Source organism: Mobula birostris, chromosome 12, assembly GCF_030028105.1.
Source record: "Mobula birostris isolate sMobBir1 chromosome 12, sMobBir1.hap1, whole genome shotgun sequence".
Classification (NCBI taxonomy): domain Eukaryota; kingdom Metazoa; phylum Chordata; class Chondrichthyes; order Myliobatiformes; family Myliobatidae; genus Mobula; species Mobula birostris.
The window spans coordinates 42,627,980-42,652,659 of record NC_092381.1 but is presented as its reverse complement, the minus strand read 5'-3'; the positions used below and the strand labels follow the sequence as shown (position 1 = coordinate 42,652,659).

The 24,680-nt window shown below is 38.8% G+C and overlaps 2 protein-coding genes across 9 annotated transcripts in view; one reads left to right on the top strand and one right to left on the bottom strand.

The window, feature by feature from the left end:
• Window positions 1-447: 447 nt before the first annotated feature.
• ipp (intracisternal A particle-promoted polypeptide) lies at window positions 448-15,872 on the top strand. 4 transcript variants are annotated; one of them, XR_011887987.1, is made up of 8 exons: window positions 448-883; window positions 2,466-2,897; window positions 4,976-5,131; window positions 9,682-9,849; window positions 11,170-11,307; window positions 11,951-12,073; window positions 12,198-12,338; window positions 12,465-12,510. XR_011887987.1 is itself a non-coding variant. In XM_072273689.1 (8 exons), exons 1-8 carry the CDS (start codon window positions 568-570, stop codon window positions 14,817-14,819), a joined length of 1,779 nt encoding a protein of 592 aa, XP_072129790.1. In that variant the 5' UTR covers window positions 448-567; the 3' UTR covers window positions 14,820-15,872. The 4 variants fall into 4 exon arrangements, 3 of the variants coding, with proteins under 3 accessions (XP_072129790.1, XP_072129792.1, XP_072129791.1); XM_072273689.1 differs by lacking the exon at window positions 12,198-12,338 and adding an exon at window positions 14,595-15,872 and having other exon boundaries at window positions 12,465-12,685; XM_072273690.1 differs by lacking the exons at window positions 448-883; window positions 12,198-12,338 and adding exons at window positions 891-1,008; window positions 14,595-15,872 and having other exon boundaries at window positions 12,465-12,685.
• tmem69 (transmembrane protein 69) overlaps window positions 14,517-24,680 on the bottom strand; it is a 31,522-nt gene continuing 21,358 nt past the window's right edge. For 4 of the 5 annotated variants that reach the window (XM_072273697.1, XM_072273695.1, XM_072273694.1 and 1 more), the window contains 2 exons: window positions 19,723-19,783; window positions 14,518-18,786 (listed from right to left, as the gene is read on the bottom strand). In XM_072273697.1, coding sequence (XP_072129798.1) covers window positions 18,088-18,786; window positions 19,723-19,767 — 744 coding nt within the window. In that variant the 5' untranslated portion in view covers window positions 19,768-19,783 and the 3' untranslated portion in view covers window positions 14,518-18,087. Of the gene's footprint in view, window positions 18,787-19,722; window positions 19,784-24,680 lie in introns of all 5 variants that reach the window. The other variant, XM_072273692.1, reaches the window with a different exon arrangement.

The window sequence follows — 24,680 nt, the reverse complement described above, 5'->3', positions numbered from 1 at the left end:
TGAGACCCAAATGAGGACAGAATTTCTATTTTCCATCCTGATCACTTTTCTTTCTAATTTATCTCCTCCCATTCCCACATGCAGTTATCCTTTTTCCAGTTCAGAAAAAGGGTTTTGACCCAAAATGTCACTCTCCATTTGATCTCCCACACTCTTTGCAGATGCTGCCAGACCCTCCAGCAGTTTGTTTTTGCTCCAGACTCCAACATTTTCAGTCTCTTTTGTCCCTCTTTTCTCTTCACCCTTCAGTTCTGTCTCCTCTCCACCCCTTTTGATATCCTTCCTACCCCCAGCCCATTTTCCTTCAGATACAGAGCGTACACGTGGTTGAGACACTCCAAATATTTGTTTACTTTGTTTGAGCGTCGTTCGGTTCGGCCAGCCACAGCGCCACCTGCTGCCTTGGAAGGCACGGTACCTCCGGCCATTTGTTCGATTGCTCTTCCTGCCAGGGAGAGTGAGCTGATGGTTGGCAGGTAACTGGATTGATCGCTTCTGGTACCAAGAGGAAGGGTTCGGTGCGAGCAGCGGTGGGCTCGGGGGCCCTGCCGGCCAGGTGACAGGATCATGGCATCCTGCGCGTACCCGCGGCCGGGGTCGGGATCGAGCCCAGTGTCGGAGCAGGGTCGGTGGGCGAGTGAGACACACGCGCGGACCTTGCTGGCCCAGATGAACCGCTTGAGGGCCCGCGCCGACTTCTGCGACGTGCAGCTGCAGGTTGAGCAGCAGCTCTTCAGCGTCCATAGACTGGTGCTGGCTGCCAGCAGCCCCTACTTCGCCGTGCTGTTCGCAGGAGGTCTGCAGGAAGCCGGCATGAGCTTAATCCAGATCCACGGCATCGAGGCAGAAATCTTCAAGCTGCTGCTTGACTTTATTTACACTGGTTGGTACTTGAAGAGATGGTGTTCAGTCGCTTCACAGATGAAAACTGTTGGCAATGTTCATTGGTTTGGGGAAGGAAAACAGTAGCGCTGTCAGCATGGGAAAGAGAAGATCCGAGCGCAAATCGTAGGAGAAATTCAAACTTAAAATCCTTCTCTTTAATCAAACTTCTGGTCACATTCTTTATTTTCATATCTTTGGTTGTTTGGATTAGTAGTCCGTTGCAGGCAGCTGTGTGGTATTAACTCAATAAAGTTACAACACAGGACTCCCTTTAATGTCAAACATTGACCAACATGATCAAAATCTGTGTTGCCCACAAGGGCAAAAGGGCAATTATTTGTGGAGTGTACGTTTAAGAGATGTGGATGAATTAGTAAACTAAAGTATGAGTGGGTTTCAAGTTTCCCATAATCGTGACCTGTTTATTCTCTAGTCAATGATTTCAGTGCAGTCAACAATAGAAATTAAAATCCGGCATTGGATCCCAACAACAGGTCAAGTGGTGATCAAGGGCCGTACTGCCATCATCAGTGTAATGAGTAATAGTATGCACTATTCAAAGGATATTCCTCAACAATGTGCTGGCTTACTTTGACACGCTTCCCTTTCTGGTAATCTGTACTAACAGGAATAATGACCAGCATTATCATTAGAGTTATCTCCAAGTTGTCATTCTTACTGGACATATTGATCAGCATTCACTTTTAATCTAAAATTCCTTCTAGTGATAACATTCTGGGAGCCCACCACCACTTTAGGTCAGATAAGATAGATAGATGGATAGATAACTTATTGACCCCAATAGAAATTGCAGTGTCACAGTAGCATTACAAATGCACAGATATACAAATATACAAATATTAGAAGGGAAATAAGAAAGAACAGAAAATATGTTTACCTCAAACAGTCTAACAGGAGGGGTCATCAACTTGGCTGTAGGTTGACTCATTATAGAGCCTAATGGCCGAGGGTAAGAATGACCTCATAGAGCACTCTTTGGAGCAGCACCTTTGCTCAGAAATGATTAAAATCAAATCTTTGATTGTTCCACTGAACTGTTAATTATTATTTTTCACTAATATACCAATAAACATGAGGGATATATTAACTGATACACAATGAATTTCAATAAGCGCAGTATATGCTAATGTCTGTCCATTCAATGTCTACAATTAAAGCAAAGTGATTTATAGTAGAGCAACTGGATTTGCATCCTTCCATTTGGAAGGCCTATCAGAGTGAACCTGGAGTAGAGTCTTCTATTTTGCAAAGAAGAGAAAATCTGCAGATGCTGGAAATCCAAGCAACATACACAAAATGCTGGAGGAACTCAGCAAACCAGACAGTATCTATTGAAAAGGGTAAACAATAGACACTTTGGGTGGGTCTCGGCCCAAAATATCAATTTTTTTAAAACTTTTTTTTACATTGATGCTGCCTGACCTGCTGAGTTTCTCCAGCATTTTGTGTGTGTTTGTTCTATGAGTATTGACATCGAAACTTTACCCTCACAACAGACTATTGTAAGCTTCAAATACAAGACCTTAATTTGCACTTTCTTTTGTTTACTTTGTCCGCAGGTGTCATCAATGTCAGCATAAAAAATGTACAAGAATTGATCCTTGCTGCAGATATGTTACAGTTGACTGAGATTGTGAACATGTGTAGTGAATTTTTGAAAGGACAAATTGATCCCTCGAACTGTGTTGGAATTTACCAATTTGCTGAGCAAATTGCCTGCCATGACCTTGTGGAATTCAGTGAAAGTTACATTTATGTCCACTTCTTGGAGGTCTGTAAAACTGAGGAGTTTATGGGATTAGCAAAAGATCAATTGGTTAAAATTTTAAAAAGTGAAGAACTCCAGATTGAAGATGAATATCAGGTTTTCACAGCTGCAATGGAATGGGTCCTCCAGGACATGGTGAAAAGGAAAAAATATGTGATTGAAGTTCTGGATCCTGTTCGATTCCCTTTGCTTTCTTCGCGGAGATTATTCAAATATATTGAAGGTACTGTATGAATTTGAGTATTTTGTATTTCCTAGCTGATGTTGCTGATCTTTTCACAATAACATTCAGAAAAGAAACATGATAAATGTGGAAGTTGTTGTGCACAAATTGTTTGCTGTATTACCCAAAACATAATTAGAGATTATGTCTAATGTGTGGATTCTTCACATTTAAATTTACACAGATTTCAAAGGAATATATTTTTCTAGAGCTCTTCACACACCGGTGCTTTGAAAATTATGGTTTGTTGCAGACCACAGAGCTCTTAATCATATGATATGATTATTAAATAAGTAGTTTTCCTATAGAAATAATTATCGTTCACAATCTACATTGCATACTACTTTCCACTTTCATTTTGGATCTTCTTACTGGTATGGTTTCCATTACACTGAACTTGCAAATTCCCCACGTGTTGTTAGAATGGGTTGAACTCCAGACCCATGATATTCTCTCATCATTGCTATTGTCAACAATATCACAGGTTGACTTCTCTTAACCCTTTGTTGTTAAATTATGCTACTATGCCACACCTTGCTGGGAAATTTAAGTTCTTGTGTGAGCTCAAATGCCATCAATAAATTTGCTGATGATATAACCATTGTTGGTAGAGTCTCAAATGGAGACAAGAGGGTGTTCGGGAGTGAGATATACCAACTAGTGGAGTGGTGTCACAGCAACAACCTTGCATTCAATGTCAGTAAGACGAAAGAGCTGATTGTGGACTTCAGGAAGGGTAAGGCAAAGGAACACATACCAATCCTCATAGAGGGATCAGAAGTGGAGAGTGTGAGCAATTTCAAATTCCTGGGTGTCAGGATCTCTGAGGACCTAACCTGGTCCCAGCATATAGATGCAGCTGTAAAAAAGGCAAGACAGCAACTATACTTCATTAGGAGCTTGAAAAGATTTGGTATGTCAACAAAAACACTCAGAAACTTCTATAGGTGTACTGTGGAGAGCCTTCTGACAGGCTGCAACACTGTCTGGTATGGAGGGGTGGGGCTACTGCACAGGACCGAAAGAAGCTGCAGAGGGTTATAAATTTAGTCGGCTCCATCTTGGGTACTAGCCTACAAAATACCCAGGACATCTTCAAGAAGCGGTGTCTCAAAAAGGCAGCGTCCATTATTAAGGACGCCCAGCACCCAGGAGCATGCCCTTTTCACATTGTTACCATCAGGTAGGAGGTACAGAAGCCTGAAGGCACACACTCAGCGATTCAGGAACAGCTTCTTCCCTTCTGCTATCCGATTCCTAAAATGGACACTACCTCACTTTTTTTAAGATATAGTATTTCTGTTTTTTGCATGTTTTTAAAAAATCTATTCAATATACATATACTGAAATTGATTTACTTGTGTATTTATTATTATTTTTGTTTTCTTTTCCTTCTATATAATATATTGCATTGAACTGCTGCTAAGTTAACAAATTTCACGTCACACGCTGCTGATAATAAACCTGATTCATACCTAAATCATTCCTTTGATCTTGTGGTCTCTAGGATGTGATGCATTTACCAGCTGAGTGAAATGAGCCTCAATTCAATTAAATTTATTCATTTTATTAATTATTAAAATAAAAACTTTATGCATTAGAACTTGGTTGCTTTCCTGTCCTATTCCATCCAACCATAAGTTTATTATTCTGCATGAGGTCTCTCTTTAGCATACCTAGCCACTCCTTGTGCAACATATTTAATTAAAGATGATGATGTAACTATCTGTGTACAATTTGAATTGCCTTGAAAATGTTGTAACCCAACTTTAGGCAATTTGGATCATGTGTGGATTGTTACATTTTGGTTCTTGGATTTACGCTGTTACTTACATTAGGATATTTAATTAGGTAGAAACAGCCCAATTTTAGGCCGCTTGTACCTAATTAAATATCCAAATCTGAGTAATGAAAAAAACAAGAAATAAATGTCTTTAACATTGACGTCAATGAACTCATTACGGATTAGTTTAATCTGTCTGGGTTTACAAGTTGCAACATGCATGCCTAAACTAGTTTTGAGTATGTGTTGAAGGCTTTAGTATTATATTTAATGCAAATTTTTTTCACACCACCAGGCATTTCTGATTTTAGTCTACGAGTTGCTCTGCAAAAGTTGCTGGAGGAATACAGGGAAGTCACTAAACCTCAGAAAGAAATCAAGTTTGGAAAAATGCCTCCTGCATTAAAGATTCGTCCTCGGAGGAAAGCCCGGAAGTTCCTCTATGCCATAGGTTACCAGCTTTACTATCATTTCTGTAATCAAATGTAAAAACATTTCAATGGCCGATGTCACATCATGCCAGGGTGCAATTGATAAATTGCCACACTTACAATGTTAGGGGGAGAAGTGTTGATGGTATTTGGAGATCAGGCCCGAATGAACAATTACATGTGTCAAAGACATATACAGCCCTTTAGCCACCAAATCCATGTGGAACTTCAACCACTCTTTTGATTTTAATATGACTAAAAGTAGGATACCTGAAAATGCAGCAGCTGAAAATTGATTCATCAGGATTATATATAGTAACCATTTAATTGAACTTAGTTTGTACACTTCTCAGGCTGGGTTGCATCTGCAGGAATATTGGCTTTGTTTTTCTTCTTACAGATGGGGCCTGGTTTGCAGTGCGTTTCCAGAATTCTCTAGGTTTTTTTGGTTAAGATTTCCAATATTTGCAGTTTTTTGAAATTTTCACTTGTACATTGATGTTGTGCATTCATCATTAAACACAACCAAATATTATTCTTTTTTTTCCTGAAATTTCTTAAATTGTCTTATGATAAGTGATCTGCTCTATTATTTGATTTCTCAGATCTGGAAACAGCATTTCCAACAATAATTACTTTTAAAGTCATGGAGCACACAAACTGGCCTTTTGGCCTATATGGTCTATGCCAAGCTGTGATTCTGCATCATTCTATCAACCTGTACTTGGACCATAGCCCTTCATAGCCCTCCATCCCCTTCCCATCCACGTACTTACCCAAATTTCTCTTAAATATTGCTATCGAACTGCATCTACCATTTCCACTTGCAACTCCTTCCACATTTCACCTTTCACCCTTAACCTGTGATCTCCAGTTCTGGTCTCATCCAACCTTAGTGAAAAAGGTCTTCATGCATTTACCTATCTATACCCCTCATAGTTTTGTATGCCTTTGTTAATTCTCACCTTATTCTTCTATGCTCTAGGGAATAGAGTCCTAACCATTTCAACCTTTCCCTTGAACTCTGGTCCTCAAGTCCCAGCAACATATTATAAATTTTCTCTGTACTCTTTCACTCTTATTGATATCTTTCCTGTAGATAGGTGACCAGAACAGTAAACAATATTTCAAATTTGGCCTCACCAACATCTTATTCAACTTCAACGTAACATCCCAGCTCCTGTACTTTGACTTAGGAAGGCTGCTATGCAAAATGCTCTCCTTTCGACCTTATCTACCTGTGACGGCACTTTCAAGGAATTATGGACCTGTGTTCCCAGATTCCTTTGTTCTACCACACTGCTCAGTGCCCCACTGTGCAAGTCATATCCTCATTTGTCCTCCCGAAGTGCAAACACCTTACACTTAACTGCATTAAAGTCTGTCTTGCTTTTTTCATCCCATTTTTCCAGCTGGTCTAGATCCAACTTCAAACCTTGATAGCTTTCCTCAAAGTCCACTACACCCCTTATCTTAGTGCCATCTGCAAATTTGCTGATCCAGTTTACCAATTATCAGATCAATTATCATCTGATCCCTGAGGCACATTGCTAGTTACAGGCCTCCAGTCAGAGAGACAACCATCTACTACCACACTGTTGCTTCTCCTGCAAAGCCAATGTTGAATCCAGTTTACTATTTCATCCTATACGCCAAGCAACTGAACCTTCTGGAGTGGTTCCTGGGAGGCCTTTGTCAAAGGCCTTGCTAAAGTCTATGTAGACAACATCGGCTACCTTTTCTCTATCAACTTTCCTGATAACCATAAGACCATAAGACAAAGGAGCAGAAGTCGGCCATTTGGCCCATCGAGTCTGCTCTGCCATTTTATCGTGAGCTGATCCATTCTCCCATTTAGTCCCACTCCCCCGCCTTCTCACCATAACCTTTGATGCCCTGGCTACTCAGATACCTATCAATCTCTGCCTTAAGAACACCCAGTGACTTGGCCTCCACTGCTGCCCGTGGCAACAAATTCCATAGATTCACCACCCTCTGACTAAAAAAATTTCTTTGCATTTCTGTTCTGAATGGGCGCCCTTCAATCCTTAAGTCATGCCCTCTCGTACTAGACTCCCCCATCATGGGAAACAACTTTACCACATCCACTCTGTCCATGCCTTTCAACATTCGAAATGTTTCTCATTCTTCTAAACTCCAAGGAATACAGTCCAAGAGCGGAAAAACGTTCCTCACATATTAACCCTCACATTCCTGGAATCATTCTGGTGAATTTTCTCTGTACCCTCTCCAACGTCAGCACATTCTTTCTTAAATAAGGAGACCAAAACTGCCCATGGTACTCCAAGTGAGGTCTCACCAGTGCCTTATAGAGCCTCAACATCATATCCCTGCTCCTATACTCTATTCCTCTAGAAATGAATGCCAACGTTGCATTCGCCTTCTTCACCACCGACTCAACCTGGAGGTTAACCTTAAGGGTATCCTGTATGATGACTCCCAAGTCCCATTGCCCCTCAGAACTTTGAATTCTTTCCCCATTTAAATAATAGTCTGCCCATTTATTTCTTCTGCCAAAGTGCATAACCATACACTTTCCAGCATTGTATTTCATTTGCCACTTCTCTGCCCATTCTTCCAATCTATCCAAGTCTCTCTGCAGACTCTCCGTTTCCTCAGCACTACCGGCCCCTCCACCTGTCTTCGTATCGTCAGCAAACTTAGCCACAAAGCCATCTATTCCATAATCCAAATCATTGATGTACAATGTAAAAAGAAGCGGCCCCAACCCGGACCCCTGTGGAACACCACTGGTAACCGGCAGCCAACCAGTATAGGATCCCTTTATTCCCACTCTCTGTTTCTTGCCAATCAGCCAACGCTCTATCCACATATGTAACTTTCCCGTAATAACCTCCTTGAAAATTTCTGTAAGGTTGGTTAAACATGACCTACCATGCACAAAACTACGTGAATGATCCCTAATCTAGCCCTGTCTATGCAAATACTTATATATCCTGTCACTTAGCATAGCTTCCAATAATTTACCCACTGCTGATGTCAGATTCATTTTCCGGCTTATTTTTAGAACCTTTCTTGAACAATGGAACAACATTAGCTATCTTCTAGTCCTCTTGTCACCTCACCCGTAGCTAAGGATATTTTAAATAGCTCTGCCAGGGCTTCTGTAATTTCTGCAGTAGCGTCCCACAAGGTCCAAGCGGACATCTCATCAGGTCCTGGGGAATTATCCACTTTATTTTGCCTCAAGACAGTAAGCACCTCTCTTCTGTAAGCCTGTTACAGTCCATGACGTCACCGCTGTTTTAACTGTTACAGACTCCGTGTCCATCTTAGTTCAAAATGTCCATTCAAGGTCTCCCCCTTCCCTTTCCACTCCATGCCTGGATGAACTAAAATATGAATCAAGTTTCAACAAAGCACCTTTGTTAGATCTTTAATTTTTTAGTGGGGAAGAGCTCAGGAATTGGGTAAGTTTTAGTAATATTCAGTTGTTTTTTTTAATCTAGTAGTTATGTATGTAGAATAATTAAATGATCATCAAAAGCATTCTCCCCATCCCCTCCAACTAAGACCAGTGTCTTGTTTCTGTGAAGGTGCAAACAAAAATGGAGTTCCAGTCCTCATTAACCTGACATAACTGTCAGATATTAATCTAGAAATCTCATCCTTTTGTTGATATGAATCCTTCCATTTTGTAGTAGTGTTATTCACATTTCAAATGAGCCATCTCCAGAAGCAAATACTTTTTCACAAGTTCATGTCAGATTTTCACGTTTTATTGTCTTGAAGAGTAGTGATGTCTGAACAAAATTACTGGTACTTGCCATATAAAGCATGAAAAACAAGAAATTAAAACTTGCTTTTTGCTTCTCTTTTAATTCACTGAATGAGGTGTTTTATTTATAAATGTATATTTGGAAAATGATATTGTCATGAAAAGTAATTGCAATAACATCTTGTTTCAGTAACATCAAGGTGCAGTCAGAAGTTTGAAACATTAGATTCAGATTTTCAGATTAATATACACCGGGGTGCAATGAAATTCTTTGCTCACGTGAAGCTTACAGAGTAAACAGAAAACATAGTAATAATTATACAACAATTTATGGTAAAGGTGCACAACAACACAATGGTGCAATAGTTTTAGTGAAATCTGAAGTACTGCAGAAAGAAATTCTGAAGTAACATAACCAAGGGAGGTAGAGTTAGTTTGAGAACATGGCAACAGATCGGTGGTGTGAAAGAGATGATTGGTTCAGAAACCCTTTTGTTATTTTGCAACTAGTCATGATCAACACACCTTGTCACTAACATACTGTGTTTTATCACGAGAATCTAAGCCACTGACTTTCATTTGAGAATTTAAACTTAACATGACAGTTTTCATGGTATTTTTTAAAGTTTCATTTAATTATTAAATAGAATAATTTAAATATTGAATATGTTTCTGGGTCTTGAAAAAAATAGTCTAGTTGTCCAGTTAGTACATAGAAATTGGTTTTAAAACACTTACAGAAGTGAAACTCTGTAAAGAATCTGACTGGGATTTGTTTATATGTTTAATTTCTTTCTTTGATTTTGCAAGGTGGTTACACACGGCTTCAGGGAGGTCGGTGGAGTGATAGCAGAACTCTTAGCTGTGTGGAACGTTTCGATTCGTTCAGTCAATATTGGACCACAGTGTCATCACTCCACCAAGCTAGAAGTGGGCTGGGTGTTGCAGTACTCGAAGGAATGATCTATGTAATAGGTGGTAAGTACCATTGTTATAATGTTCCCTTTGGAACAACAACAACAACAACAATATTTCCACATGTAGAATGTGGTTTCTATAAAGTTTCTATGTACGTGCTCAAATTGTGAGATGTCAGCAGGGTACTCTATTTCTGACCTGTGGCAGAAATGCATTTTCTTCTTTCTTCAGTTGCCATAGCTGATATTTCAAGGAGTTTGAACAGATAATACCTAAAAATCTTCTGTACTCTGTTTTTTTTTCATATAGTCATTGATTTTTCCAGCTAATTCGTTGTTTCTGGTAATTGTGATGTCCATGTTTCACAGGTTGGTGGGGGAAATTAGTCTTTTAGAAATTTTCCAGTGAGTACCAGAACCACTAGAATCATTTAAGTCAGAAAATGGGTACTTGGGGGAATTTGAGGTGCTGTGGGCAAAAAATTAAGTTACTTTGGTACTGTTTTAATTTCTCTTCCATCAAAGATTAAAAGCAATATTGTTTATATTTTTGATTGGTCAAAATTCTGTTATTTCATAAAAATGGACATTTTAAATAGTTGCTTAACTTCACCATAAAGTCAAAAGAAACAGATTACATTTTTAATTATATTGAAGAGGATAGGCTATAAAAAGCAGTGTGATTAGCTATACTAGGTATGTTTAAAGGTTCAAAGGTTCATTTATTATCAAGTTATACAACTCTGAAATTCTTCTTCTCCAGATAGCCATAAAGAAAGGCAGCACAATCATCAACTCCTAAATCCCTTCTCCCCGCACAAAAAAAACCAAAATTGGAACAGACACATCGACCCCCCCCCCAAACTCCCCTCCCCCGCACACAGATAATAAATGAGAAAGCTCAGGTGAAAAGATAAAGAATACAAAAAAAATCATAAGACTAAAAAAAGTCCACATCCAAAATGCAGAAAACTTGGGCAACATTCTCCCTCTCCGTTGCACAGCAATCTCACCAGCGATAAAAACACAGTCTGCTCTCTTTGTAGCGGAGTGATCTCACCAGCGATAAAAGGCAGTCTCCTTTCTCCATATCAGAGCGATCTCACCAGCACTAAAAAGGCAGTCTCTACTCTTTGTGCAGGAATGGGCCTTCTCACCACGAGGTTTCTGCACGCTGCCTCTGCCTCTGCCTCTGCCTCCCGGAATCCTCTTGGAGACTGCGGAGCGCTGAAACATCTAAGCAATCTCCAAACTGCAAATCACTGGCTCTAACAGTTCCAGAATCACATTCAATATGAAAAACAAATGTAAATGACATAAAAGACATGAAATATATGGTTTCATGATTTATCCGAATGTGATGCAGTAATAATTTTTTAAGGTGAAAGTGATTCCATGATTTTCGACTGTACTGAGCGATATGATCCAGTTACTAAGCAATGGGCAGCAGTGGCCTCAATGAATTTTCCTCGATGTGGACTTGCTGTATGTGCCTGTCATGCTACTATTTATGCACTAGGTAAGAATGCAAACTCATGTTTTACAGTTACTTTATAAAACTGCAATAAAAGTAAATCATTGATAATGCAGAACTAGTGCAATGAAATATCCTTTCATTGTGATTAAAAATGTATTTATTCAGTTTTGTTTACTGCCATAAGTTACAATACAAGTCAACTTTGTAAATTGCATAGATTGGCAAGTAATCGCACTGGCTAATATTAGATGGCATATATGGGATCTTCAGTGATAATTTGCTTCAAATTTTCAGCTAAACCACAGCCAAATTGAAATGACCTGACATTTTCTGTTGTAAATATTTTCTCTTAATTGCAGGAATATGTAATTTAACACTGTTTCTTTTGTGAGTCTAACTTAATAAAAAAAGCTAATAGGGAGTCAGATGAACACTTAGGTGCAAATACCATTCAGACCTCAAGACTGATATGATCAAAAGTGGTGCAGGTTGTCCACAATAAACAATGAAGTTGTGAATTGAAAACATTAAAAATAACATGAAGACTTTATTAAGAAAATTTAAAAATGTAATATTTTAATTCTGCTAATTAACAAGTGTTTTGAGTGAGGTGTGTTAACAATGTAACATTTTTAAGAAATCTCCAAATCTTTTCACACAGTGTGCATCTATTAATTATTTACAGGAGGTTGGGTTGGAGCAGATATTGGGAAGACTATGGAAAGATTTGATCCTTCTGAGAATAAGTGGGAAGTTGTTGGCGAAATGGTTATCCCTCGATACTTCTTTGGTTGTTGTGAAATGCAAGGTATGGCATGATCTCCCAGTATATAATTTCTTGTGGGTGTGAACAAATGGGTTTTAATGGCATTTTCTGCTTAGGTACAATAGATTTTTACTGATTTTTAAAAATTTTCCTCCCTTCCTTCCAGCCACCTTTTACCTGAGCTAAAATACAAACAGGTCCTTCTTGATTCTGAGGGATTGGGTATGAAGTGAAGATAAAACTCATTTAAATGTAAAAATAATTAGAACAATCCTCCATCACGTTCGCATTCGAGCAAATTTTTCAGGTACCAATTAGGAGAACTACATTTCATGAATGCAAAGCCTATTTCATTAGGATTGATGATTAATTTCATAAAAATAAATGGAAACAAATGATCAACATGCTAGAAATATCTGTAATTGCTCCACAGGCTTCATTTATATTGTTGGAGGTTTAAGTGACTCGGGGTCAGAGCTCTCTTCAGCTGAAATGTTTGATCCTATTACAAAACGCTGGACAACATTAGACAGTATGAAAACAAGAAGAGCTTATGTTGGAGTAGCTGCTCTGAATGACTGTATTTACGCTGTTGGAGGGTGGAATGAGACTCAAAATGCTTTACGTACAGTTGAAAAGTATTCCCTTCAGGAGGTGAGTGCGATTTGCTTATTATTAAGTATGATAACATTGTATTCCCAAAGAAGAAAGATAAAATTATGTTACATATTGTTTGGTAAGATCACAGTAAGTAAATACAATATTTAGTGCAGTACTGTTAGGATTCACTAAGGCTGTTTTTTTAATGTCTCTGGCCCCATTCTAGCAGAAGCCATTTTGTGAGTATGAAAACAGGGCCACAGTAATAGGCCTAATAGCAGAAATAGGAAGCCCCAATTTAAAATATTAATTGGGGTTAGAGGGTGCTCTCAAGTTGTGCTTCTGCTTTGTTATCTTGCTTTGTTAGCTGCCCTCAAAATCTCTTCATCTTGTCAAGTCCTTCAAGGACCAGCATCATCGTCTACTTTGATGGGTTGAAATTAAGGCAGGTGCTCAAGAATGTTCCTTTGGTCTCCGTAATGTACCTACTGAACGTACAACTATTGAGGGATTAAACTACTTTCCATGCATTACAAGTTCTGCAGGTATCTTTTTGTAGCTCAGCAAGTGCATTGGACAGAGCAATTCAGCATTTGCTGTATATATGGATATAGGAAGAAAGAGAAGAGAAATTGCCTTTAAACTCACAAGAGAGCATAGGCCATCAACTTTTTGCTGTTGATGTCTCTGTAGCAGGCAATTTATTTTTTATGAGGTCGAGTTGCTAGCTCGACACTCAACCCAGCACGGATGGAAAGCGTGCCTGGGGTGCCGGCTGGGTTCGAACTTGGGAGCCTTTGCTCTGAAGTCCAGTGCTGATGCCACTACGCCACCAGCTGGCTAATATGGATAAAGGAGTCCATTCATTTCATGAGATCCATGCCAGGTGAGCAATCCCAGTAGTACGAATCTCCCCCTTATTTCCTTGTACATTATTGTTTCTTCCACAAGCCCATTGACTTTCTTTTGATTCTTTCTGTCATTAACCTACACTGAGGTAATCTATAGTAACCAATCAAGTTACCAGCATGTCTTTGCAATATTGGAGGAAACTGAACGAAACCCACATGGTCACATGAAAAACACACAAAGCACACTGAGGTCATGATGGATCCTGAGCCCCTGGAACTGACAAAAAGTAGCGGTGACTACACCACTGTGCCAGCCTCATACATGATAAAGACCAGAGTTCAATCCGTTGTTATTTTACTGTATTGAATGGCATCAGCAGGAGATTGGAATGTTCAGTACTGCGCATTTTATGCCCCAGCTATTGTAAAATGACCTTCCTGCCCATTGTAGACAATATGCTGCTTGGTTAAGTATTTGGGGTTTGTTAGAGATTTTATTTATTGCACTCAAATAAACATATGTTTTAGTTTTATGAATGGGGTTGTGTTTTCATCTACACTCCTTGTTCTTTTGAACAGAATGACTACGGGGATTTGATGGTCAAGCATAACATTTTTGGCTGTAATCAATTTGACACTGGGATTTTTTTCATGTAGGATGAATGCACTTAGACATTCACCTAATCTTAAAAATGATGGCAGGGGAATACCCATACAAACCTAACCTGGCACTGCACTTACTTAGACTGAAAGCAATGGGTGTGAAATGTTGAACCAGCTGACTCGCTTGGGAGCATTGCCAGTAAACGCACTGCCTTTATGTTCTTCCATTCACCTGGCATTTTGCACTGCTAATGATTTTGCATGCAGGAAGTCTAGATAGAATTTTGATTTTTCCTTTTGCCTTAATGACTAATTTCAAAATGAAAAACAATTATCAATATAATTGAAAAAATGAAACCTTTCTGAAAATTAGATATGTGATTACTGTTGTAAATTTCTAAAGTAACACCATGACAATATCTGATAAAATGCATACATGCAGGAAATTTGCCTAACTTTGTGAATTCAGATTTCCCTTTTTTTGTTCTTTTTTCCCATTTCTTTTTCAGGAGAAGTGGTTTGAGGTTTCTTCTATGAAAGTAGCAAGAGCAGGTGTTTCAGCCATTGCTGTTAACGGGCTGCTTTATGCAGCGGGTGGTCGAACGTCAGGCCGAGATTCCTCAGCTCCTGTTACTCTGGACTCAGTAGAGGTGTATGATCCTCATACTGACACTTGGATGGAAATCGGGAACATGATAACCAGCCGCTGTGATGGGGGTGTAGCAGTGCTTTGACTATTGATGACTTCCTAAGATTCTAAGAAAACTGTCACAGAACGCAAAAGATTGTGACATCTTGAATTGTCATCATCTTTCTCTATGGAGACGAAGGAAATTTTCATGAGTTTACATAGCTACTTAACGCGGTCTTGAGTCAGTGTCGTAAAACCTAAAATGTAGGCACTGTAGGCGAGCTCCTCCTTCAATTGAGTTGTGGCTGCTCTACTACCTCACCTGTTCTCTATTCCTAATTACTGCAGTATTTATAAGTATTTCGATTCCTGTCTTAAATATTATCAGTGATTGAACTTACACTGCTCACAAGAACGAGAGAATGGCATTTATTTAAAACCATTTGGAGGGAGAAGTTACATTTGCTACAATGTAAAATAAAGCTGCCACTCACTACTTGCACAAATATACATGAGACAATATCATCATCTGTTTCAGAGAAACTAAATGCAGGATGAATGTTGGCCAGAAAAATTTTCTTTGAAATGGTGTCATAAAGGAACTTCAAAAAATGAAGCAATGGAATAGCAGCCTGGATTGATATAATCCAGAATTTGGAATTTAAATGCTTGTCTCCCGAATGAGGCACACATTGGCAATCAACTAACACAGTTGCCGCAAATCGAACTTTGATCAAACAATTAATTCTAATTTAATACTAGAAGTTGAAGTACAGGAAAAACTTGAAGCATTATTCTTTGTACAACCTTTATAGCGTATTGTTATGTTAATGTTTTGAGTGAAGTTTTCAGAAGATCACAGATGCAGCACATAAACACGCCCTTCAATCCACTGAGTCTGTGCGACTGTCAACTACTCACTTGCACTAATCCTACATTAAGCCCCACACATCTGAGTGCATTTTTTAAAAAATCGGGGTACATTCAGTGATCTAACTGAGCCAGTGCCTTTTAGTGATTTCCAGTATCCACATTATATTTGAAGATGATTTTGATGTTTATTATAACCTTACTGTACACAGTTGCATTGTGAATTTAATGGATGGATTAGTATTAACTGGCAGTCTTTTGTATTTTTTTTAATAAATGTATTAAACCGTACTTATTTGCTTTGCATTTATAGGTCTAGAAGTACAAAGTAGTGCTGTTTGATTGTATTGAAAACTATTGAATTGAAGGGAATTTATAGATTGTGGGACTATATTTCATGATTGTTTTTCAATCATCCTATAAGCCAAACCTCTCTATCCTTGCCATCCTGTGGTCTTGTAACCCCAAATGGTACCTCTGATGTTCCAGTTCTGGCTTCTTCATCACTCCTGAATTTAAGTGGTCTATCAGTACTTGCTACATCTTCATCTAACTTAGTTAATTCCATTTGTGACAACAATTGACAAGACTGAGGAGGTTCAGTTTACGTAGCTGACAGTGCCACGGCAAACTGAAAATCATTGCATATTATTGAAAATCTTCTGCGTTACTGTTTGTACAAACACCCCAAATGAGGAGGCAATGGCCTTACTTTGATATTTAACTTCTATGTCAAAGAAACTGCACTTTTCTAAACAACTGAAGAACAGTTTTACACTTGTTAAACATTTTGAATTTACTCTCATCAATCACCTTAATAAACGTACTTGTGTCCATGACAAAATGGCACATAGAACAGTACAGTACAGCACAGGGCAGGCTCTTCAGCCCACAAGGCCAATCTAAACCTCTCCTACCTGTTTCCACAGGCTCTTTCTCCCTCTATTTCCTGGCTGTTTGTATATCTCTCTAAATTTTCATTTAACATTATGATATCTGCTTCTACCACTTTCCTTGGTATTGTGTTCCAGATACCTACTACCTCTTTACATAAAAAAAAAGGAACCTGGCTCCCAAATGTCAATTAAACTTTCCCCCTCTCACCAAAATATCTGGCATTTCCATCCTGGGAAAGACTTATCTACCCAATCTACATCCAGTAGTCACTATTAGGTACACCTGCTCATTAATGCAAATATTTAATCAGTCAATCGTGGCAAAACTCAAATCATAAAAGGATGCATACATAGTTAAGCAGTTCAGTTGGTGTCCAGATCAAACATCATAGTGGGGACGAAATTTGATCTAAATGACTAACCGTGGAAGGATTGTCCATGCCAGACGGTGAATTGAGTATCTCAGAAACTGCTGACCTCCTGAGATTTTCATGCACAACAGTCTCTGGAGCAGGGATTCCCAAACTGGGGTCCACAGACTCCTCAGTTAATGGTAGGGGTCCATGGCATAAAATAATGCTTGGGAACCCCTGCCCGAAAGCTTGCAGAGAGTGATGCAAAATGCAAAAAAAACAGCCAGTGAGCTGCAGTTCTGTGGGTGAAAATGCCTTGTTAGCCAGAGAGATCAATGGAAGACTGGTTCAAGCTGACTGGAAAGTGAGAATAACTCCAATAACCACGTGTTACAACAGTGGTTTGCAGAAGAGCATTTTCCAAATCTACAACATGTTGATTCTTTAAGTGGATGGGCAACAGCAGCAGACGACCACAAACTCACACTCAATGGATTTAAATACCATATCAGACTGAGGCTCAGCCTAAATGAACAGACAAATCTGGTTAGAAATAAACTAGTATACATATGGTTTTGTGAACAAAAATTATTTGGAGTAAATACAAGCTTTGAAATGCAAAACACACAAGAACGTTTATGGGTTGTAGTCCTGTGCTTTGCTGGTAGGATGATTTTTCCTGGCACATGATTTCCCAGTTGACAAGTGGAAAATCTTGCAGAAGCAGGAGCATCTCATTTATCTGCCATCATCTCTCAACATAAACAATTATGCTAAATTTATAGGTTTCTGACTGCAAAACTGCTTTTAAACTATCAGCAAGATTATAGCATTGTATGTCTTTAATGTATCTTTAGATACTGATATACAAATATTGGCCAAACCTTTATGTTATATATAGTTTGCATAAATAATTGGCTTTAACCCAACATATGGATTGTGGCCAGTAAAAGACACCAATGAATGCTCTTAAACAACAAAAATTTCTTTAACCTAAAGACATAAAATTGATTTCCTATTTAAATTATCACCAATACTTGTAACAATGTCAGAAAAAGGACTCAAACTAAAAAAGGGATATAATGAATGTTAATCAAAAGACTCTTACAAATAATATAACTGAATTAATTGTTAATCATCACATTTGGTTTTCTCCACACACAATCAGTTTGAATTAAGATGATGATGTTGTCCACTGTTACGCAATTTGAGGAGCTCATAAAACCGCTTTCCTTTAACATCGTTTTCCCATTTAAACTAACTTTTTCTCAGGATATGTACTTTTTATTATTATTGAAGCAACCAAAGAGAACGTCGCTATCACAGTCAACAGAGTTCGAAGTGCTCTGAGCCAACTGGGATAACCTGGGAGTAAATTTAAGTCATAATGTAATGCTATACCAAGACCCATGATAATCATAATTGCAGCCTCACTGAAATTGTCATGAAAGAGTAGGGCTATCCAGGCAAATAAGGAAGGAACCACACTATTTCCCAGATTCAGCCAGTCAGGTTTTGCAGGGCTGTTTTCTGGAATTGAAAATCCCCATCGTGCTCCTCCAAGGAAAGAGAGTATTGCTGCTCCATATGCCATTTGGGCAAAAGCTAGTTCAGGGAAATACGTTTCTGAAATAGCCATGAAAAGAGGAACAGAGACAAAAGGAATTAATCCACCAAAACCAAGATAGAGAGCAGGTTTGGGAGTGTTCTTCAGTTCTTTAAAGTCATATCTTAACAAGTCTAATTCACGTTTCTCTGGTTCCTCTACTTTCTTCATCTTGGATGCTGGAGAGGACAGATAAAACGAGCTGGTCTGAATCAAAAAAGGTGCAGATTTTTGCAGGTATTTCATGCTTTGCTGCAAGGTAATTCTTTGCATATAAGGGATCGATAAACAATGAGAAGTAAATTTTCGTGATTCATGTAGAAACAGTGATGTCAATTTCTGAATCTGGAATACAAAGTATAAATGATTAAAGAAACAGTATGTGTGGTCGATTTAGCATCAAAGTTTGTTTTAGTTACAACATGCATAAAAACATTTCTAAAATTCGAAGCATATTGTTATCACTATATATTTTTTTTAATCCCACTCTTCCTCAAACTCAGTTTGCAAAAATACCATTCTTTTCTGAATGAGAAATACAAAGAACTTTACAAAATTAAAAACCACTTAAAATCATTTCCCCACATGAAATAGTTCAGGACTATTTCAGCAGTTGGCTGTAATTTAATTAAATTTCATAGGACTGAATTAAAAGATATATTCAGTTTTGGTTTGGTCTGTTGGATAATTCATAAACATAAAAAGTTATTAAACTACATAGGAAGTGCTGTTTCTACAGACTTCAAAATCATAAGTTTAGATTGCTGTATACACTGGCCACATTCATTTGCAAACGTGGAACAGGTATTTCCTTCAGTCCAACAATGAACAATTTGTTTCCAATGATTGCACTTCTACAGCCACATCTGCCAAGTCAAATGGCAAATTACACCTCTGGAACATAGTTCCAAAGTTAGGCAACTTTGCCAACGATCCTACTGTCCAGTATATTTATTCAGCAACTTACATTTTCTGTAGTTTCAATTCTGTTGATATTTCTCCCAGCTAGTCTCATCCTAGCATATTTTATTGGTTAGTAAATGCCTTAATATTATATTAAATTTGAATAAGTATTTCAGGTTCTTATCTTTCAATAATACCCTTACTAATAATGATAAATTACAGAATTCCAAATATTCTCAATTATGCCTCTGCAATTGTATAATTAACACCATCTTTTTCTACTGCATTATTACTGGAAAAATAACATGTTTTAACATTCCTCTGAAATCCAGTCAGTGTAGTGGTGAAATTTCCATGCTTGAAATGCTTAACACTTACCTTCTTGTTAGTTTGAAAGCAACTCCGCATCAAAAAAGCATACATATTGAGTCCTGGATGCCTGCAGAAATGAAATCAAATCTTCATATGTCTCTGCATTTGAATATTATTATTCTCCAGTTAAAAAGAAAGATGGTTAGAAAATTAAATGGAGTGGGTTCATAATTATTGGTAATAAGTATTAACTCGATGGATTCCTGTAGCTTTAAACACTTTGATTTTGGATTACTGATGTTACTGTATGTTTCTATAAATAAAACTTAGCTTCCTTTGGCCCAATGGCCCCTGAGCTCACCCTATTTGCCTGCATTTGGTCTGTATTCTTCTAAACCAGTGGTTCCAAAAGGGGGCGACATCACCCTGCTTGGAGGGGGGGGGGCAGGGATTGATAAAGATAAAGGGTGCAGAGAGGGGGGCACTCGTAGCAAGGGTAGCTAATTTAATTTAAGAAATTAGTTCCTTATTTTAAGTATTTGATCCTCAGTGCCTCATAAATAACTACAATGTTCATGTAATCATCTCATCTCTTGCTAACCCACTGTTCTCTGAGACTTTGCTCAAAACGCATTATAGTTGTTGAAAAGCAATGTGACACTTCTGTATTTGGCATATCATGGGAAATCTAGACCGAAGAAATCATTCCACTTCTGGGCTGGGCCCGCATATTATTGCTGTTCACCACTGTAGTACAGTGTCAACTAGAATGATTTCCATACCAAATCACACAGTGACATAACTCCTGTAATTTAGGGTATGGCATTCAATGGGATAAAGTTCAGAATCTGTCCTTTCAGTTGGTCTTGACCACATCTGAAGGCTTCTTGAATATTTGAAGAGAATACACTCTGATAAAGCAAACAAAAACTTGGCTTATTTTCAGTCACTTTGTGAAAACTTTCAGATTCAGAAGTCACTTCAAAACATAACAATGATGATTTGTGTGCTTCATACAACATTTCAATGTTCGTTGCTAAATATGGAAAATCCCATACAATTGAAGAACCGATTCTGCCGGCAGTAAGGGAGGTTCTGAGTATGGTTTTGCAAAAGTCACCAGACCAAATAATTAAAGCGATTCCACTCAGCGACAACTCTGTTCAACGATGAACAATGAAATACCTGAGAATGTGGAAAACACATTGTGCACCATATTTAGGACAACAGAATTTGCTCTGCAGTTGGATGAGCCAACTTTGCCAGGGAACAAATCTTCACTTCTTGGTTACTCTCGCTTCATAAAAGATGAAAGCATGATTCAAGAGTTGTTATTTGCAAGGACACAAGAAACCGATACAGAGGGGGAGTCAAGATTTCGGGTTGTAAACAAATTTTCGAAGAGGAGGATATTCCTCTCACCAGCATTCTTATCATTAATGGTTTCTCATTGGTTGCACAAACAAGACACCACCATGGGGTTATTACTTTCTTGAAAACAGTTGTATCTAACATATTTACCATTCCGTGTAATTCACAGACTACATTGTGTCGCAAAGATCCTAAGTGATCAGTTACACAAATCATTAAATACTGTTATCACAGTGGTAATTAGAATCAAGACCTATGCTCTCCATTCTTGACTATTTTGAGAGCTTTGTACTGAAAATGATGAACTGTTTGGATGCTTGCTGTGGCACACGGAAGTCAGATGGCTCTCAAAAAGGAAAAGGAGCTGCATTTTTTGAAACTATAATAAAATTCTTTGAAGACTTGAATGAATTCAGTCTTCAATTGCAAGGATACAATGTGAATTTTATCAAAGTCAAATCAGTTGTCTCCACATTTCTGTCTCAGTTAACCCTATTTAAGTGCAACATTGGTCATTGCAACCCTTGCCAATTTCTGAGCCTCTCTGAGTTGTAAGAGGAAAAAAAAAATACCAAATGATGATCTTGAAGTATACTGTGCCCACCTGGGTGAGCTGCATAAAGACAAATAAGAGAGATATCAGGATCTTCTCTCAATCTAAATTCCAGATTGAGTAAAAAAAATCCCTTCCTCAACACTTGAAATGAAAAATTAACAGGAAGGAATGAGGAAGAACCAATCTCACTACAAAATGATATTGAGCTGAATCAGAGGTTCAAAATCTCATCTCAAGACTTTTGGTTGCAGAAAGAAATCTCTGAACTATCCTACACTGTGGAAAAAGGTCAAAATGTTTCCTATTGCCTTTCTAACAATGTATTTAGTTGAACTCAGTTCCAGTGCAGTCACTCAACTTCTTTCAAAGCAACAAAACAAACCACAAATTACTGAACATAGGGATATGAGACTCTTGGGTAGCATTGCACCTGATGTTAAAACATAGAAACATAGAAAATAGGTGGAGTAGGCCATTCGGCCCTCTGAGCCTGCACCACCATTTATTATGATCATGGCTTATCATCCAACTCAGAGCCCTGCACCAGCCTTCCCTCCATACCCCCTGATCCCCGTAGCCACAAGGGCCATATCTAACTCCCTCTTAAATATAGCCAATGAACCGGCCTCAACTGTTTCCTGTGGCAGAGAATTCCACAGATTCACCACTCTCTGTGTGAAGAAGTTTTTCCCAATCTCAGTCCTAAAAGGCTTCCCCTTCATCCTCAAACTGTGACCCCTCGTTCTGGACTTCCCCAACATCAGGAACAATCTTCCTGCATCTAGCCTGTCCAATCTCTTTAGGATTTTATACGTTTCAATCAGATCCCCCCCTCAATCTTCTAAATTCCAATCAGTACAAGCTTAGTTCATCCAGTCTTTCTTCATATGAAAGTCCTGCCATCCCAGGAATCAATCTGGTGAACCTTCTTTGTACTCCCTCTATGGCAAGGATGTCTTTCCTCAGATTAGGGGACCAAAACTGCACACAATACTCCAGGTGTGGTCTCACCAAGGCCTTGTACAACTGCAGTAGTACCTCCCTGCTCCTGTACTCGAACCCTCTCGCTATAAATGCCAGCATACCATTTGCCTTTTTCACCGCCTGCTGTACCTGCATGCCCACTTTCAATGACTGGTGTATAATGACACCCAGGTCTCATTGCACCTCCCCTTTTCCTAATCGGCCACCATTCAGATAATAATCTGTTTTCCTGTTTTTGCCACCAAAGTGGATAACTTCACATTTATCCACATTAAATTGCATCTGCCATGAATTTGCCCACCCACCCAACCTATCCAAGTCACCCTGCATCCTCTTAGCATCCTCCTCACAGCTAACACTGCCGCCCAGCTTCGTGTCATCCGCAAACTTGGAGATGCTGCATTTAATTCCCTCATCCAAGTCATTAATATATATTGTAAACAACTGGGGTCCCAGCACTGAGCCTTGCAGTACCCCACTAGTCACTGCCTGCCATTCTGAAAAGGTCCCATTTATTCCCACTCTGCTTCCTGTCTGCTAACCAATTCTCTATCCACATCAATACCTTACCCCCAATACCGTGTGCTTTAAGTTTGCACACTAATCTCCTGTGTGGGACCTTGTCAAAAGCCTTTTGAAAATCCAAATATACCACATCCACTGGTTCTCCCCTATCCACTCTACTAGTTACATCCTCAAAAAATTCTATGAGATTCGTCAGACATGATTTTCCTTTCACAAATCCATGCTGACTTTGTCCGATGATTTCACCGCTTTCCAAATGTGCTGTTATCACGTCTTTGATAACTGACTCCAGCAATTTCCCCACCACCGACGTTAGGCTAACCGGTCTATAATTCCCCAGTTTCTCTCTCCCTCCTTTTTTAAAAAGTGGGGTTACATTAGCCACCCTCCAATCCTCAGAAACTAGTCCAGAATCTAACAAGTTTTGAAAAATTATCACTAATGCATCCACTATTTCTTGGGCTACTTCCTTAAGCACTCTGGGATGCAGACCATCTGGCCCTGGGGATTTATCTGCCTTTAATCCCTTCAATTTACCTAACCCCACTTCCCTACTAACATGTATTTCGCTCAGTTCCTCCATCTCACTGGACCCTCTGTCCCCTACTATTTCTGGAAGATTATTTATGTCCTCCTTAGTGAAGACAGAACCAAAGTAATTATTCAATTGGTCTGCCATGTCCTTGCTCCCCATAATCAATTCACCTGTTTCTGTCTGTAGGGGACCTACATTTGTCTTTACCAGTCTTTTCCTTTTCACATATCTATAAAAGCTTTTACAGTCAGTTTTTATGTTCCCTGCCAGTTTTCTCTCATAATCTTTTTTCCCCTTCCTAATTAAGCCCTTTGTCCTCCTCTGCTGAACTCTGAATTTCTCCCAGTCCTCAGGTGAGCCACTTTTTCTGGCTAATTTGTATGCTTCTTCTTTGGAATTGATACTATCCCTAATTTCTCTTGTCAGCCACGGGTGCACTACCTTCCTTGATTTATTCTTTTGCCAAACTGGGATGAACAATTGTTGTAGTTCATCCATGCAATCTTTAAATGCTTGCCATTGCATATCCACCGTCAATCCTTTAAGTGTCATTTGCCAGTCTATCTGAGCTAATTCACGACTCATACCTTCAAAGTTACCCCTCTTCAAGTTCAGAACCTTTGTTTCTGAATTAACTATGTCACTCTCCATCTTAATGAAGAATTCCACCATATTATGGTCACTCTTACCCAAAGGGCCTCTCACGACAAGATTGCTAATTAACCCTTCCTCATTGCTCAAAACCCAGTCTAGAATAGCCTGCTCTCTAGTTGGTTCCTCGACATGTTGGTTCAAAAAACCATCCCGCATACATTCCAGGAAATCCTCTTCCTCAGCACCTTTACCAATTTGGTTCACCCAATCTACATGTAGATTGAAGTAACCCATTATAACTGCTGTTCCTTTATTGCACACATTTCTAATTTCCTGTTTAATACCATCTCCAACCTCACTACTACTGTTAGGTGGCCTGTACACAACTCCCACCAGCGTTTTCTGCCCCTTACTGTTATGCAGCTCTACCCATATCAATTTCACATCTCCCTGGCTTAT